This window comes from Agelaius tricolor, unplaced genomic scaffold (assembly GCF_023055355.1).
Source record: "Agelaius tricolor isolate 1412-34295 unplaced genomic scaffold, bAgeTri1.0.p SCAF_118, whole genome shotgun sequence".
Lineage (NCBI taxonomy): Eukaryota > Metazoa > Chordata > Aves > Passeriformes > Icteridae > Agelaius > Agelaius tricolor.
In genome coordinates, this window is record NW_027269378.1 from 43,864 (window position 1) to 60,740 (window position 16,877).

The 16,877-nt window shown below is 57.7% G+C and overlaps 3 protein-coding genes across 3 annotated transcripts; 1 reads left to right on the top strand and 2 right to left on the bottom strand.

The window, feature by feature from the left end:
* Nucleotides 1-565: 565 nt before the first annotated feature.
* On the bottom strand, nt 566-2,257 carry FAU (FAU ubiquitin like and ribosomal protein S30 fusion). Its single transcript, XM_071419881.1, has 5 exons — nt 2,161-2,257; nt 1,203-1,285; nt 969-1,113; nt 829-884; nt 566-725 (listed from the first exon to the last, which is right to left on the bottom strand). Exons 2-5 carry the CDS (start codon nt 1,275-1,277, stop codon nt 600-602), a joined length of 402 nt encoding a protein of 133 aa, XP_071275982.1. The 5' UTR covers nt 1,278-1,285; nt 2,161-2,257; the 3' UTR covers nt 566-599.
* On the top strand, nt 2,200-4,238 carry MRPL49 (mitochondrial ribosomal protein L49). The gene is given in 5 exon segments (XM_071419880.1): nt 2,200-2,339; nt 2,686-2,815; nt 3,397-3,518; nt 3,590-3,703; nt 3,705-4,238. Coding segments are annotated over 5 exon segments (465 nt in total). The 5' UTR covers nt 2,200-2,273; the 3' UTR covers nt 3,738-4,238.
* On the bottom strand, nt 4,232-16,800 carry LOC139586458 (pre-mRNA-processing factor 39-like). Its single transcript, XM_071419882.1, is given in 15 exon segments — nt 4,232-4,394; nt 4,478-4,591; nt 5,222-5,296; nt 5,972-6,156; nt 6,829-7,097; nt 8,421-8,547; nt 9,591-9,755; nt 10,430-10,537; nt 11,563-11,737; nt 12,700-12,867; nt 13,712-13,746; nt 13,748-13,831; nt 14,611-14,736; nt 15,352-15,722; nt 16,416-16,800. Coding segments are annotated over 15 exon segments (2,319 nt in total). The 5' UTR covers nt 16,588-16,800; the 3' UTR covers nt 4,232-4,249.
* Between the last annotated feature and the right edge of the window lie 77 nt (nt 16,801-16,877).

Genomic DNA, 16,877 nt, shown 5'->3' on the forward strand with positions numbered 1-16,877 from the left:
CCCTCGTTCCCTCCCAGGGGGATTTTGGTGGGACAGGAGGCACCCGGGGGTGTTCCCGTCACCGCTTTTTCCCACGGCCCCTCACAATCGGAATCACTCGGGTACTCCCGTCAGCGCTCGGCTCCCCCTATCCCCTCATAATCGGAATCACTCGGGTACTTCCGGCATCGCTCGGCTCGCTCCGCCCCGCCCCTGCGCTCGGGTACTTCCGGCACCGCTCGGCCGCTCCGCCCCGCCCCTTCGCTCGGGTACTTCCGGCAGCGCTCGGCCGCTCCGCCCCGCCCCTGCGCTCGGGTATTTCCGGCACCGCTCGGCTCTTTCCGCCGTTCTCATTGAAAACTTCTGCACCCAGCATCCTCTCATTAGCAGCCCCCAAATTAACGCTCATTAAGCTCTTCCCTCTAATCACCGCCTATTAATCGCCCCCCCAAACTGCTCAGCAACCCGCACAATCCCCCTAGAGACCACTTTGACCCCTAAACCCCTTTAAACTCCTCAAAATCGTCCCTATAACAGTGCAAAACCAACCCTAAAAAATGGACAAAAAGCTCAGGAAGTCCCAAAATGGCGGGAATTGTGCCCAAATTCCTTTATTGTGCTCAGGAGTTGGCGTTGGGACCCTTCTTCTTGCCGAAGGTGGGCACCACGTTGACGAAGCGCCGGTTGTACTGCATGCGCCGCTTGGCCCGCCCCGTCTTCTTCTTCTTCTTCTCCTGCTTGGCCACCTGATGGAAAACCGGGGGGTGAGGGGGGGTCCCCAAAACCCTGGCAGGGTCCCCAAACCCCGTGGGGGTCCCCAAAGCCGGGGGGAGCCCCCTGAGCGCTCACCTTGGGGGTCTGGCCCCTCACTTTGCCAGCACGGGCGAGGGAGCCGTGGACTTTACCTGGGGGGAGGAAGGAAATTGGGGTGTTGGGGGGGTTGTTTTGCTAATTACCAGCCCGATAATTAGCGGCCCCCCTGTAATTACCGCCCAGCAGGCGCGTGGAGAGGTCCAGGGTGGTGAATTCGGGGAGGGGGCTCTGCCCCAGCACGGCCTCATCGTCCAGGGGGGTCCCGGCGTGGAGCAGCACTTGGTCCTCGGGGGGGATCCCCGAAAGCTCGGCCACCCTCTCCTGGGGGAGGGGACAAACGGGGGGGGTCAGCACCCCAAAACCTGGGAGGGAAATTAGGGAGGGGGACAGCCCGAATTTGGGGCTCTCACCTTGATCTGGGCGAGGGTTTCGGAGCCGGAGAGCTCGAGGGTGAGGAGGGTCTGGCCGCGGATGAAGAGCTGCATGGTGGCAACTGGGGGGGGGGGAATTTGGGGGGGTTAGAGAGGGTCCCCACAGCCCAAAAATGAGGGGAAACCCCTGGAACCCGCCCCCAGATCCCCAGGAAAGGGGGAGAAGCGAGGGAGGGGTAGTTTGGGGAGATTTGAGTTATTTTTGGGGAGGTGAGTGGTGTTTTGGGGGTCACTGGGGGGTTATTGGGGGGCTGGGGCTGTTTTGGGGGAGTTGTGAGTTTGTTTTGTTATGTTTCTGGCTGTTTCGGGTGGGATCCTGGCAGTCTTGGGGTGTTTCTGGCTGTTTTGGGTGGGATCCTGGCAGTTTTGGTTGCGTTTTCCTCCCGTCTCCCGCCCACAGGACTTTGTCACTTGGCCTGGGGCCCTGGGGACAAAGGGCTCTGCAGGGGGGGACACTGGGGGTCCACTGGCAGCACCCTTGGGTGTCTCCTACCCTCCGAACCGCCCCCAACAATCCCCTCAAGGCCTCCCATAACCTCCATCACCCCAAACCTTCACAGCCTCCTCAGAATCCCCCCAAAACCCCTCCAGAGCTTCCCCAGCGGCTCCTGCAGCCCCTCCAGGCCTGAACCCCTCAGAGCCCCCCAAAAAACCTCCCCAGCCCCTCCCACACCACCCCCAGACCCCCCAAGAGACCCCAACCGCACAAAACACCCCTTAAAATCAGTCCAGACCGCTCTCCCCTCCTGAAACCCCCTCAGGATCCCCTCCAAACCTTCCCTGAACCCCTCCCGCTCCCCCAATACCCCCCTGAGCCCCTCCACAACGCTCCTCTCACCCCAACCCCTTCCTTACCCTTTCCCCGTCCCCTCTGTACCCCCCAGACCCCTCAAATCCCCCCCAAATTCCCGTTCCGAGCCCCCGGGCCCGGCCCCACCTCAGCGGCTCCCTCAGGGCTCGGAGCGCGGCGCGGAGAGAGCGCGATGACGTCACGCGTACGTACGTGCGCGCTGCGTGATGACGTCGTGAGGGCGGGAAGGAGGAGCCAAGATGGCGGCGATGGCGGCGCTGGGCCGGAGGCTGCGGGCGCTGGGCCGGGGGGTCAGGGGGGTGCAGGTACCGGGAAGCGGCTTTGGGGTGTGAGGGTTGTTTTGGGGGACTCATGTAAAGGGGGGGAGGCGTGAGGGGGAATGGGAGTGGGGGGTTTGAGGGGTGAAGGGAGGTTTGAAGGGGTTTAGGGGAGCCCTGAGGGGATTTGGGGTTTAGGGAGGGGAAATTGGGGTGTGCCTGAGGGAGTGGGGGGTTAGGGGGGAGAAGAAATTGGGGGGGACCTGGAGAGGGAGATTTTGGGGGGGTTCTTGAGAAAGGGAGGAAAAACTTTGGGGGGTCTTAGGGGTGAATTAATGGAGGAGCTGGGGGGGTCTCTAAAGGGTTTTTGGGATTTTTTTGGGGGTCCCCACAGACCCCTCCCCGCTATGAGGAGTCGACGGCCGAGTTCGGGTTCGTGGAGCGGCTGCTGCCCCCCAGCCGCATCCCCGACCCCCCCCCGCACCCCAAATACCCCACCCCGTCCGGATGGAGCCCCCCCGCAGGTCAGGCACCCTGTAATTAACCCTGGGGGGGTTAATTAGCGCCGGGAGAGGGGTGATTTACCTCAAAATGGGGATCAAAAGGGTTAATTAATGAGGTGTTTATTCTGAGGCTCTGGGGGACTTTAATGACTTTGTGGGGGGTGTTAATTACCCCGAGGGGGGTCTTAATTACCCTCAGGGGGGCCCAAAATATTTCCTTGAAGAAGAAATTATTAATTCCAAATCGAGCAGTGAAGAGAATTTAAATTTATTTAATGGTCGGGTGGGTGCGCGATTCTCCCGGTTGAGTGTTAATTATTGCGGGGGGGGGGTGCTAATTACTCCGGGGGGGGGTTAATTACCCTTTGGGGATGTTAATTACCACTTGGGGGTGCTAATTACCCTCGGGGGAACCCAAAATATTTCCTTGAAGGAGAAATTATTAATTCCAAACCGAGTAGTGAAGAGAATTTACTTGAGGGCGGGGTGCTGTTAATTACCGCGGGCAGTGTTAATTCCCTCAGGGAGGTGTTAATTCCCTCAGGGAGGTGTTAATTACCCTGGGGGGTGTTAATTACCCCTGGGGGGTGTTAATTGCCCAGACCCCCCCCCGGATCTGCCCTATTTCGTCCGCCGCTCCCGCCTGCACAACCTGCCCGTGTACCTGGGGCTGCGGCAGGGCCGGTGCCTCACGGAGCTGCGCCGCATCCACGGCGACATCTGGGTGAGTGGGGGGCTCGGGGGGGCTCCGGGGGGCTCGGGGGGCGCCCCCTGACCCCCCCCGTGCCCCCCCAGGCGCTGGAGCGGGACCTGAGGGCGTTCCTGGGCTCCCAGGGCGTGCCCGAGGTGGCGGCGCAGGTGAACGAGGTGACGGGGACGCTGCGGCTCAGGGGACACTGGGGGGCTCAAGGTGAGGCAGTGGCTGCTCCAGAGGGGCTTCTAGAGACCCCCGGGTCTGCCAGGGGACCCCAGATCTGCCAGGGGACCCCAGGTCTGCAAGGGGGGACCCCGAAGTCTGCGAGGGATCTGCTGTGGGAACACCTGGAGCAGCTTGGAATGGACCATGGGCAGTGAAACTTCTTCTGGGAGCACCTGCAGATCTACCTGGGCACCCCAAAATCTGTTTGGAGCATCCAGATCCACCTGGAGCATCCCAAAATCCATTTGGGACACCTTTAAATCCACCTGGAGCACCCCAAAATCTGCCTGGAATCTGCTGTGGACAGCCCCAAACCCCAAAATCTGTTGGGGGAACGTCAGAATCTGTGCTGGGATCCTGAAATCCACCTGGGGTACCCCAAAATCCTTTTGGGGAAACCTTAAATGCACAGAGAGGATCCCAAAATCCACCTTGGAGTACCCCAAAATCTCCTGGGAGCCCCCAAAAACCAAACAAACCCCCCCAAAACCGTAACAAACCCCAATAAAGGCCTCGGGTAACTCCTCACAGCCTCTTTATTTACAAGGTGCCTCCCCCCAAATTTTGGGGAGGGGTCGCAGGGTCTGTACAGGGTGGGGGGGCTGAGCCCCCTCCTCAGCTCTGCCCGTAGTAGTGGCCGTAGCCCCAGGGGCTCTGGTAGCCATAGGTGCTGTAGCCCTGCTGGGGAGGAAGGGGTTAAAAGGGGAGGGGGCTCAGCCTGGGAATGCCCCCGAGACCCCAAAGCCCCTCCCCAAATCACCCACCTGGTACCAGGAGCTGTAGGAGGGGTTGGGGTCTCCAGCCCCCGAAAAGTTGTGGGGTCCAGGAGCCCCGAGGGGTCCTCGGGACGGAGCCGTTTGTCCTCGGGTTCCTCTGAGCTGGGGGGGAAAATTGGGGGGAAAATTGGGGGAAATGTGGGGGAAAAAGGGGAAAATTTGGGGGAAAAAGGAGAAAAATTGGGGGGAAATTTGGGGGAAATGTGGGGGGAAAAAGGGGAAAATTTGGGGAAAAAATTTGGGGGAAATGTGAGGGGAAAAATTGGGGGAAAAAGGAGAAAAATTGGGGGAAATGTGGGGAGGAAAATGAGAAAATTTGGGGGGGAACTTGGGATTAAAAAGGGGTGAAGTGGAGGGGATGAAAAGGTGGGAACTGGAATAAGAGTGGGGGGAACTGGGGTAGAAGCAGGGGCTGATTTGGGGCTGACTTTGGGGCCTATTTGGGGGCTGATTTTGAGGTGGTTTTGAGCTGATTTGGGGCTGATTTGGGGGCTTATTTTGAGGCCATTTTGGGGCTGATTTTGGGGCCAATTTATGGCTGATTTGTGGCCGGATTTGGGGCCGACTTTGAGGCCATTTTGGGGCTGATCTGGGGCTGATTGTGGGGTTGATTTGGGGTCATTTTGGGCCAATTTTGTGGCCATTTTGGGGCTGATTTGGGGCCGTATTGTGCCTAATTTTGGGGCCATTTGGGGCTGATTTGGGCCCGTTTTGGGGCTCCCGGGGTCTCACCCGTTCTCGGGCGCCCGTTTCCGGGCCATGTGCACCTTCAGCATCTTCTGGTGCTCCTCGTAGGCCTTGAGCAGGCTGGGGAGGGGGCAGCGCTCAGGGGGGAGCCCCCAGACCCTTTTTGGGGTCCCCCCAGGCTGTTCTGTCCTTGAGCAGGCTGGGGAGGGGGCAGCGCTCAGGGGGGAGCCCCCAGACCCGTTCTGGGGTCCCAGGGGGAGCCCCCTGACTCTTTTCATGTCCCCCCCCAGGACGTTTTTATCTTGAACAGGCTGGGGAGGAGCTGGGAGCCCCCAGCCCCATTTTGGGATCCCATGCAGGACCCCCAGCCCCATTTCTCTGTCCCACAGGGATCCCCCATCCCCATTTCCCAAGCCCGGGGGCCTCCCCCATCCCCATTTCCCTCAAGGATCCCCCAGCCCCATTTCCCATCCCCGTTTCCCATGCCCAGGGCCTCCCCCATCCCCATTTCCCACAAGGATCCCCCAGCCCCATTTCCCATCCCCAGGGTCTCCCCCACCCCATTTCCCATCCCCAGGGGGCTCCCCCACCCCATTTCCCATCCCCAGGGGGCTCCCCCACCCCATTTCCCGTGCCCAGGGGTCTCCCCCACCCCATTTCCCATCCCCAGGGGATTCCCCCAGCCCCATTTCCCATCCCCATCCCCATCCCCATTTCCCATCCCCAGGGCCTCCCCCACCCCATTTCCCAGCCCCATTTCCCCTGCCCAGGGCCTCCCCCTCCCGCGGGCCCCACCTGTGGATGCTGGAGCCGAAGTCCTCCAGGAACTCCAGGCGGCGCTGGGAGAAGAGCAGCTTGGCCTCGTGGGGCAGGCGGCTGCGCAGGGCGCGCTCCAAGCAGCTCATGGTGTTGTCCTCGTTCTGCCCCACGTCCGCCCCGAACTCCATCTCCAGCAGGTTGGCGTGGAGCCGGGCGTTCTCCTGGGCACCAGGCACACGCGGCTCAGGGAGGGCTGGACGGGGCTTGGGGGGTCCTAGAGGGGCTTTGGGGGGTCCTAGAGGGGGTTCAGGGGGGCACTGGAGGGGCTTGGGAGATCTTAAAGGGGGTTTGGGGGGACTGGAGAGGATTTGGGGGGCTCCTATAGGGGGTTTGGGGGGGCTAGAAGGGCTTTGGAGGGTCTTAGAAGGGGGTTTGGGGGGATCCTATAGGGGGTTTGGGGGTCCTATAGGCAGTTTGGCAGGGGCTGGAGGGGGAATAATATAATATAATATAATATAATATAATATAATATAATATAATATAATATAATATAATATAATATAATATAATATAATATAATATAATATAATATAATATAATATAATAATTTTTATATTATTTTAAAATAACTTTATATATAAATATATATATGTATTTATATATATAAATATACACATATATAAATATGCATACATTTATATATATTTACAAATAGATATACATATATTTACATATATTTATATATAAATATACAAACACATATATATTTACAGGTAAATATACAAACATTTATATATATTTACATATAAATATTTATATATATATACACATATATATATTATATCTTTTTTTTTTTTTTTTTAATGAATTTAGTCTCAGCCCTCTGGACTCACCGGGTCCTTCTCGAGGGCCTCCTCGAGGACCTTTCTGGCCCTGCCCAGGTTTTTCTGCACCTTGCACACCTGCCGGGCCAGTTTGACGGCGTAGAAGGAGCCCAGGGGCCGCCCCTCGTTGGCCCTCATGGCCTCGAGCAGCAGCGCCTCGGCCTCGGCCACGCGCCCGTGCCGGCGCTCCAGGGACACCCGGCGCAGGCGCACCATGGCCAGGCCTGGGACTGCGGCCTCGAAACTGCGCAGGATGCGCCGGGCCTCATCCACATTGCCTGAGAAACGGGGGAAAATGGGTAAAAATGGGTGAAAATGGGGTAAAAATGGGTGAAAATGGGTGAAAATGGGGTTATTTGGGTTATTGGGGTGACGCGCTCCAGGGACACCCGGTGCAGGCGCACCATGGCCAGGCCTGGGACTGCGGCCTCAAAACTGCGCAGGATGCGCCGGGCCTCATCCACGTTCCCTGGGAAACGGGGTAAAAATGGGGTTAAAATGGGTGAAAATGGGGTTATTGGGGTTATTGGGGTCATGCGCTCCAGGGACACCCGGCGCAGGCGCACCATGGCCAGGCCTGGGACTGCGGCCTCGAAACTGCGCAGGATGCGCCGGGCCTCATCCACATTGCCTGGGAAACGGGGTGAAAATGGGGGAAATTGGGTAAAAATGGGTGAAAATGGGGTAAAATTGGGGTTACTGGGGTTATTTTGGTTATTGGGGTGACGCGCTCCAGGGACACCCGGCGCAGGCGCACCATGGCCAGGCCGGGAACCGCGGCCTCGAAACTGCGCAGGATGCGCCGGGCCTCGTCCACATTGCCTGGGAAACGGGGTAAAAATGGGGGAAATTGGGGGAAAATGGGTGAAAATGGGGTAAAAATGGGGTAAAAATCGGTAAAAATGGGGTTATTGGTGTCCCAGCCCAGGCACGGCTGCCTTGAAACTGCATTGGATGCTCCGTGACTCATCAACATTGCCTGGGAAAATTGGGTCAAAATGGGACAAGAAGAGATCAGGGGTGTCCTGGCAGGGTTACTGGGGTGCCCAGGGTGGGTTATGGGGTGCCCAGGGTAGGTTATGGGGTGCCCAGGGTGCGTTATGGGGTGCCCAGGGTGGGTTATGGGGTGTCCTTGCAGGGTTATGGGGTGCCCAGGGTGGGTTATGGGGTGCCCCGGGTGCGTTATGGGGTGCCCAGGGTGGGTTATGGGGTGCCCAGGGTAGGTTATGGGGTGCCCAGGGTGGGTTATGGGGTGCCCCGGGTGGGCTATGGGGTGCCCAGGGTGGGTTATGGGGTGCCCAGGGTAGGTTATGGGGGGCCCAGGGTGGGTTATGGGGTGCCCCGGGTGGGCTATGGGGTGCCCAGGGTGGGTTATGGGGTGCCCAGGGTGGGTTATGGGGTGCCCAGGATGCTTTTAGGGCTCCCTGGTGCAGTCTGGGGGCTCCCACGTTGATTTTAGAGGTCTCTGAGTCATTCTGGGGTGAGATTTGAGCCCGACCCCGGCTCGGAGCGTTTTGGGACCAAGCCCCCGGTGCTGGGGAGCCCCAGGTCAGTCCCAGGTTTTGGGGCTCCCCGGATTCGGGCTCCGGCCGTGCCCTGACCTTGCTTCTCCTCGAAGGCGGCCCAGAGCAGGTGGATGTTGGGCTTGCGGGGCAGGTGGAAGCCGCAGGCGCGCTGGAAAACGCTGCGGGCGCCCGGCACCGTGCGCGACTCCAGGTACCGCGTGTACTGCGGGGAAAACGGGGAAAAATGGGGGATTAATGGGGGGAAAAATGGGGGATTAATGGGGGATTAACGTGAGATTAATGGGGGGAAAATGGGGGAATAATGGGGGATTAACAGGGGGAAAATGGGGGAATAATGGGGGATTAATGGGGGATTAATGGGGGAAAAACGGGGGAATAATGGGGGGAAATAATGGGGGGAAAATGGGGGAATAATGGGGGATTAACAGGGGGAAAATGGGGGAATAATGGGGGAATAATGGGGGATTAATGGGGGAAAAACGGGGGAATAATGGGGGGAAATAATGGGGGGAAAAAGGGGGATTAATGGCGGGTTAATGGGGGAATAACGGGGGGGAAATGGGGGATTAATGGGGGAAAAATGGGGGAATAATGGGGGGAAATGGGGGAATAATGGGGGAAAATGGGGGGAAAATGGGGGAATAACGGGGAAAAATGGGGGAATAACAGGGGGAAAATCAGGGATTTTGGGGCCAGGAGCAGTGTGAATTGGTGAATTTGGGGGATAAATCAGGGATTTTGGGGCCTGGAGCAGGTGTGAATTGGTGAATTTGGGGGATAAATCAGGGATTTTGGGGCCTGGAGCAGTATGAATTGGTGAATTTGGGGGATAAATCAGGGATTTTGGGGATAAATCAGGGATTTTGGGGCCAGGAGCAGGTGTGAATTGGTGACTTTGGGGGATAAGTCAAGGAATTTGGGGATAAATCAGGGATTTTGGGGCCAGGAGCAGTGTGAATTGGTGAGTTTGGGGGATAAATCAGGGATTTTGGGGCCAGGAGCAGTGTGAATTGGTGAGTTTCGGGGATAAATCAGGGATTTTGGGCATAAATCAGGGATTTTGGGGCCTGGAGCAGTGTGAATTGGTGAATTTGGGGGATAAATCAGGGATTTTGGGGCCAGGCCCAGGGTGAATTGGTGACTTTGGGGGATAAGTCAAGGAATTTGGGGATAAATCAGGGATTTTGGGGCCAGGCCCAGGGTGAATTGGTGAATTTTGGGGGATTTCAGGGGATTTCAGGGCACCTTGACCCAGAACTCCTCGTAGAGCGCGCAGGCGATGAGGCAGCGCTCGAAGAGGACGATGCTGCGCTCCTGCGAGCCCGCGGCCACCTCGAAGTCCAGGTACTCGCGCCAGTTCCGCAGCTGCGCCCGCTCCAGCGGCCGCACGTGGAAATAGGGGCGCTTGATCTGCCAGGAATGGGGGAATTTGGGGCATTTTGGGGTGATTTGGGGGATTTCTGGGGGATTTGGGCCTCACGTGGAAATAGGGGCGCTTGATCTGCAAGGAAATGGGGGAATTTGGGGCATTTTGGGGGAATTTGGGGGGATTTGGGGTTCACGTGGAAATAGGGGCGCTTGATCTGCCAGGGATGGGGATTTGGGGGGATTTTGGGGGAATTTGGGGTTCATGTGGAAATAGGGGCGCTTGATCTGCCAGGAAATGGGGGAATTTGGGGCATTTTGGGGGGATTTGGGGTTCATGTGGAAATAGGGGCGCTTGATCTGCCAGGGATGGGGATTTGGGGAATTTCGGGGGAATTTGGGGGATTTCTGGGGGATTTGGGGTTCATGTGGAAACAGGGACGCTTGATCTGCCAGGGATTGGGGATTTGGGGATTTTCGGGGGATTTGGGGAGGATCTGGGGAATTTGGGGGGCTTTGGGGGATTTCAGGGATTTCGAGGGGATTTCAGGGGGATTTGGGGGATTCTGGGGGGTTCCAGGGGTTTGGGGGATTCCAAGGGGATTCCAGGACAATTCCAGGACAATTCCAGGGAATTCCAGGACAATTCCAGGACAATTCCAGGACAATTCCAAGGGGATTCCAGGACAATTCCAGAGGCTCCCACCCTTTCCACCCACCCCATCCTCGAAGTTCCAGCGCTTGCTGACTTCGGCCTCGTTCTGGGCGTGGATTTGCTGCCGCATGGAGATCACGAGCTCCCGGATCTTCTCCTGGTCCAGATCCTCCTGCAAGGATCCAACAACAAATAATGAATAATAAATAATGAATAATGAATAATAAATAATGAACAAATAATAAATACAGCCGTTTGTTATTGGTGATTAATTTTAAAAAGCTAGCAATGATAAAATAAAGCAGTAAATAAAGCCAAATAATGATAAATAAATCCATTAAAATAAACACCCAATTTAAATAAACCCAATGAAAATAAATAAATCCATTAAAATAAACACCCAATTTAAATAAACCCAATGAAAATAAATAAATCCATTAAAATAAACACCCAATTAAAATAAACCCAATGAAAATAAATAAATCCATTAAAATAAAAACCCAATTAAAATAAACCCAATTAAAATCAATAAATCCACATTAGTGAATGTGGATTTATTGTGAATCACATCCCCAAGGTGAATAAAGATCAATAAGCACAAAATAAAGATATCAAAATAATAAAGAATAGACTGAAATAAGACGTTCAGGAATAAATTCATGGCAAGAAATTAAGAAATGAAGGTTTTAACCCCTCTAAAGCCAGGGGAAAAGCAGAATTCCCGTTTTTTAAAGCCCAATTCCCGTTTTTTAAAGCCCAATTCCCGTTTTTAAGCCCAATTCCCGTTTTTTTTGGAATATCCCGGGTTTTAAAGCCCAATTCCCGTTTTTAGAGCCCAATTCCCGGTTTTTAAGCCCCATTCCCGTTTATTTAAGGCCCAGTTCCCGTTTATTTAAGGCCCAGTTCCCGTTTATTTAAGCCCCATTCCCGTTTATTTAAGGCCCAGTTCCCGTTTATTTAAGGCCCAGTTCCCGTTTATTTAAGGCCCAATTCCCGTTTATTTAAGCCCCATTCCCGTTTATTTAAGGCCCAGTTCCCGTTTATTTAAGGCCCAGTTCCCGTTTATTTAAGGCCCAATTCCGGTTTTTAAGCCCAATTCCCGGGTTTTGGGAATATCCCGTGTTTTTAAGGCCCAGTTCCCGTTTTTTAGAGCCCCATTCCCGGTTTTTAGCCCCGGTTCCCGGTGCCGGGCGGTACCTGCGGCTCGGCCCCGGCCCCGGCGCGCGGCTCCTCCTCCCCCGGCGGCCGCTCCGGGCCCTGCGGCGGGGCCGGGCCGGGGCCGGGGCCGGGGCCGAGCTTGGAGCGGAGCCAGAGCAGCTCCTCGGGGGTGAGGATGGCCCCGGGCGGGTGCTGCAGGACGTGCGCCTTGAACCTGCGGGGAGCACAGCGGGAATGGGGAATCACAGCGGGAATGGGGAATCACAGCGAAAAATGGGGAAATCACACACGAAAAATGGGGAAATCACACACGAAAAATGGGGAAATCACAGCTGGAATCGGGGAAATCACAGCGAAAACGGGGAATTCACACCCGGAATTGGGGAAATCACACCCAAAAAATGGGGAAATCACACACAAAAATGGGGAAATCACAGAGAAAAATGGGGAAATCACAGCCGGAATTGGGGAAATCACACCCAAAAAATGGGGAAATCACACCCAAAACTGGGGAATTCCCACCTGGATTTCAGGATTTCCTCCACAAATTTAAGGATTTTCCCCCAGCAGAACCCCAGCAATGCCAAGATTTTCCTGAGGTTTTTCTCGTGAATTCCCGAGATTTCCCCAGGGAATTCCCACTCAATTCCCGCTGTTTCCCTGATGTTTTTATAGTGAATTTCCACTGATTTCCCAGGGAATTCCAGTGTTTCCCCACCATCTCCCCAGTGAATTCCTGGTGAATTTCTGCAGTTTTTGCTTCCCTGCTGTTTTCCCTCTGTTTCCCCAGGGAATTCCCACAGAATTCCTGCTGCTCCCCAGCCATTTCCTGGTATTTCCCCACTGTTTCCCCAGGGAATTCCTGGTGTTTCCCCACTGTTTCCCTCTGTTTTCCCAGTGTTTCCCCATGGAATTCCCGCTGTTCCCCTGCCATTTTTTCCCAGTGAATTCCCAGTGCATTCCCAGGGAATTCCCAGGTGTTTTCCCAGGGAATTCCCAAGGAATTCCAGGTGTTTTCCCTAGTGAATTCCCAGGGAATGCACCGGGTGTTTTCCCAGTGAATTCCCAGTGAGTTCCCGCTGTTTTCCCGGTGCATTCCCAGTGAATTCCCGCTGCATTCCCAGTGCATTCCCGGTGCATTCCCAGTGCATTCCCGCTGCATCCCCGCTCCCCCACCTCTCCCAGTGGTGGCTGTAGAGCTGCGTGGGCATGGACAGCAGGCGGTCGTAGATGGCCGTGACCGCCCGGAGGTCGCCGCGCTCCCGCTCCCACTCCAGGTAGGATTCCCAGAGTTTGTCGGAGCGGAAATCCATCCCTGCCGCTGCCAGCGCCGCCTCGAACGCCCTGGGGGACCCCCGGGGTCACCGCGGGCACCGGGAGAGGGGAAACTCTGGGAAAAGGGGGGGGAAAATCCCGGGAAAAGGGAGGGGAGAACCCCGGGAAAAGGGGGGGGAAGCTCTGGGGAAAGGGGGGAGAGAACCCCGGGAAAAGGGGGGGGATGACTGGGAAATGGGGAAGAGAATCCTGGGAAATCTGGGGGGGAAATCTCAGGAAAAGGGGGGGAGAGAATTCTGGGAAAAGGGTGGGAGATTCCCAGGACAAGCCAGGGCTCGCTCCCAGAGCCATTCCTTAGACATTCCCAGGACATTCCCAGGATATTCCCAGGGTCATTCCCAGGGCCATTCCCAGGGACATTCCCAGGATTTCCCCTCACTCACCCCTGCACGCGCTGGGCACTCTCGGGCCATTCCCAGGGACATTCCCAGGGATATTCCCAGGGCCATTCCCAGGGCCATTCCCAGGGACATTCCCAGGGATATTCCCAGGGCCATTCCCAGGGCCATTCCCAGGATTTCCCCTCACTCACCCCCGCATGCGCTGGGCGCTCTCGGGCCATTCCCAGGGACATTCCCAGGGACATTCCCAGGGATATTCCCAGGGACATTCCCAGGGCATTCCAGGATTTCCCCTCACTCACCCCCGCACGCGCTGGGCGCTCTCGGGCCATTCCCAGGGACATTCCCAGGGACATTCCCAGGATTTCTCAGGGACATTCCCAGGACATTCCCAGGATTTCCCCTCACTCACCCCCGCACGCGCTGGGCGCTCTCGGGCCATTCCCAGGGACATTCCCAGGGACATTCCCAGGGATATTCCCAGGACATTCCCAGGATTTCCCCTCACTCACCCCCGCACGCGCTGGGCGCTCTCGGGCCGCGCGGGGGTCCAGCGAGCTCTGCAGGAGGCTGATGTAGTGCAGCCACAGCTCCAGGCTCAGCGGGATGGACTGCAGGCCCCGCTCCAGCACCTGCGGGAACTGGGGTCACCTGGGGCACCTGGGGGGCACCTGGGATACACCTGGGATACACCTGGAACAGCTGGGATACACCTGGGGGGCACCTGGGATACACCTGGGGGGCACCTGGGATACACCTAGTACAACTGGGATACACCTGGGGGCACCTGGGATACACCTGGGGGGCACCTGGGGGGCACCTGGTACAGCTGGGATACACCTGGTACACCTGGGGTTCACCTGGCATACACCTGGGGGCACCTGGGGGCACCTGGGGTACACCTGGGATACACCTGGGGCACCTGGGGGGCACCTGGTACAGCTGGGATACACCTGGGGTACACCTGGGGGCACCTGGAACAGCTGGGATACACCTGGGGTCACCTGGGGCACCTGGGGGGCACCTGGGATACACCTGGGGCACCTGGGGGGCACCTGGGGGGCACCTGGGGTACACCTGGGGGGCACCTGGGGTACACCTGGTACACCTGGGGTACACCTGGGGGCACCTGGGGGCACCTGGGGAGAACCTGGGGTACACCTGGGGGGCACCTGGGATACACCTGGGAGCATCTGGGATGTACCTGGGGGCAGCCAGGCTCCTGCACCGCCCCTCTCTGCCTGGGGAAATGGGGATTTTCCTCCCCAAAACCTCAGGAAAAAAGGGATTTTAACCCCCAAAAAAAACAGGAAAAAAGGGGATTTTAACCCCCAAAACACCAGGAAAAAGGGGATTTTAACCCCCAAAACACCAGGAAAAAGGGGGATTTGATGGCCAGAGGCTGCCCCACCTGCTGGGCGCTGCGGGCGCTGCCCAGGCGCCGCTCCAGCTCGGCGTACTTGCGCCAGTAGCCGTAGCAGTACGGGTAGCGCTGGAAAAACGCGTCAAAGGCGCGGCGGGCGGCCTCCAGCAGCTCCTGGGGAAAAGGGGGGGGAAAAGGGGGCTTAGAGGGAAGATTGGGGGGCTTAGAGAGAAGATTGGGGGGGTTAGAGGGAAGATTGGGGGGATTATGGGGATATCGGGGGGGTTTATGGGGATATCGGGGGATTTATGGGGATATTGGGGGGGTTTATGGGGATATCGGGAGGTTTGGGGGGGATATTGGGGGGTTAGAGGGGAAATTAGGGGGAAAAGGGGGGGTTACAGGGGAAATGCGGGGGTTTAGAGGGGAAATTGGGGGGTTTGGGGGGAGTATTGGGGGGTTTAGAGGTGAAATTGGGGGGTTTAGAGGGGATGTTGGGGGGTTTGGGGGGTTTAGAGGGAGTGTTGGGGGTTTAGAGGGGATGTTGGGGGTTTAGAGGGAGCGTTGGGGATTTTCTAGGGAAAATTTGGGGTTGATGAGAAGTGTTTGGGGGTTTGCAGGGGATACTGGGGGGTTTACAGGGAGCATTGGGGGATTTAGAAGCTCAGTGGCTCAGGGGGGTCAGTTTTGGGTCTGGGGGTGTCACTGAAAGCTCTGAGTGGGTCGGTTTTGGGTCTGGGGGGGGGCCGGTTTTGGGTCTGGGGGTGTCACTACCGGCTCTGGGCTCACCTCCTGCTCCACGTACGCCAGCAGCTCGGTCCAGGCTCCGAAGTCGTGGGGGCTGCCCTGGGCCGCCCCCCAGAGCCGCTGGAACTCGGGCGGGAACGGCGGCGGCTGCTCCGGGGGCGGCTCCGCGGGGGGAGGGGCCCCGTTCGGGGCCGACGGGGGCGGGGGGGCCGCACCGGGATCGGGATCGGGATCGGGATCGGAACTGGGATCGGGAATGGGATCGGAACTGGGATCGGGATCAGGATTGGGATTGGGATCAGAACCGGGATCGGGAATGGGATCGGGATTGGGAATGGGATTGGGAATGGGATCAGAACCGGGATCAGAACCGGGATCGGGGGCAGCGGGAGGGGGGGGCTCGGCCGGGGGGGCTGGGAGAAAGGGGGGGAGGGGCACGGTTAATGATGGGGGGGGAGGGGGGCACAGCTCTGCCCCTCCCCCCACATCGCCCCCTGGCTCTGACCCCCCCCCCCCCAAATCATCCCCAGTTCCTCCCAAGGGCTCCTGACCCCCCCCCCAGGGCCCCCAAAATCTCCTCAGAGCGCCAAAATCCCCTCAACCCCCCCAAATCTCCTCAGAGCCCCCAGATCCCCAAAATCCCATCAAACACCCCCAAACACCCCCAAATTCCCTCGAAGACCCCCAAAATCTCCTCAGAGCCCCAAAATCTCCTCAGAGTCCCCAAATCCCCTCAGAGCCCCAAATCCCCTCAGATCTCGCCCCCTCCTCACCCTCAAATCCCCTCACTCCACCCAAAAATCCCCTCAGATCCCCCAAAATCCCATCAAACACCCCCAAGTTCCCTCCAAGACCCCCAAATCCCCCTCAGTCCCCCCAAAAATCCCCTCAGAGCACCAAAATCCCCTCAGATCCCCTCAAATCCCCCCAGAGCCCCCAAATCCCCTTCACATCTCGTCCTCCCTCACCCCAATCCCCCTCAGCCGCCCCAATTCTCCCACATCCCCCCCGAGCCCCCTCAGCCCTCGCCTCCATAGCGGCCCCTCGGCCCCCTCCTCACTCCCAGCCCCCCGGTTCCTCCCCGCCGCCCGTCCCCGGGCTCTCACCGCCGTCCCCGTCCCCGTCCATCGCCTCCCCGGTGCCCGCGGAGCCCCCGGCTCCCTCCTCGGGCCCCTCGGCCGCCATCGCTCCGCACGGGACCCGGATGTGGCGGCACCGAGCGGCCCCGGGGAGGTGGCGCCCCCTGGCGGGCGGGAGGACCCGGAGCGCCCCCGCCATAGAGGAGTAACGGCGGAGGGGGAACCATAGAGACGCGCCCGAGCGGCCAGAGCGGCTTCCGCTGCTGCCGCCATAACCGGAGAGACAGGAAGGGGAAGCCGGAGCGGCCCAGCGGGGAAAACACCAGTATAAACCAGTATAAACCAGTACCGGGAGCGCCGCACCAACCGCAGAGGCTTTGGCGGGTGCAAAACCATTACAAACCAGTACAAGCGGGTGTCTCTACGGTTGAGCCACCATAGAGACTCTGAGGGAGGATCATAGAGACGCGGGCGGCGCCGAGCGCCCCT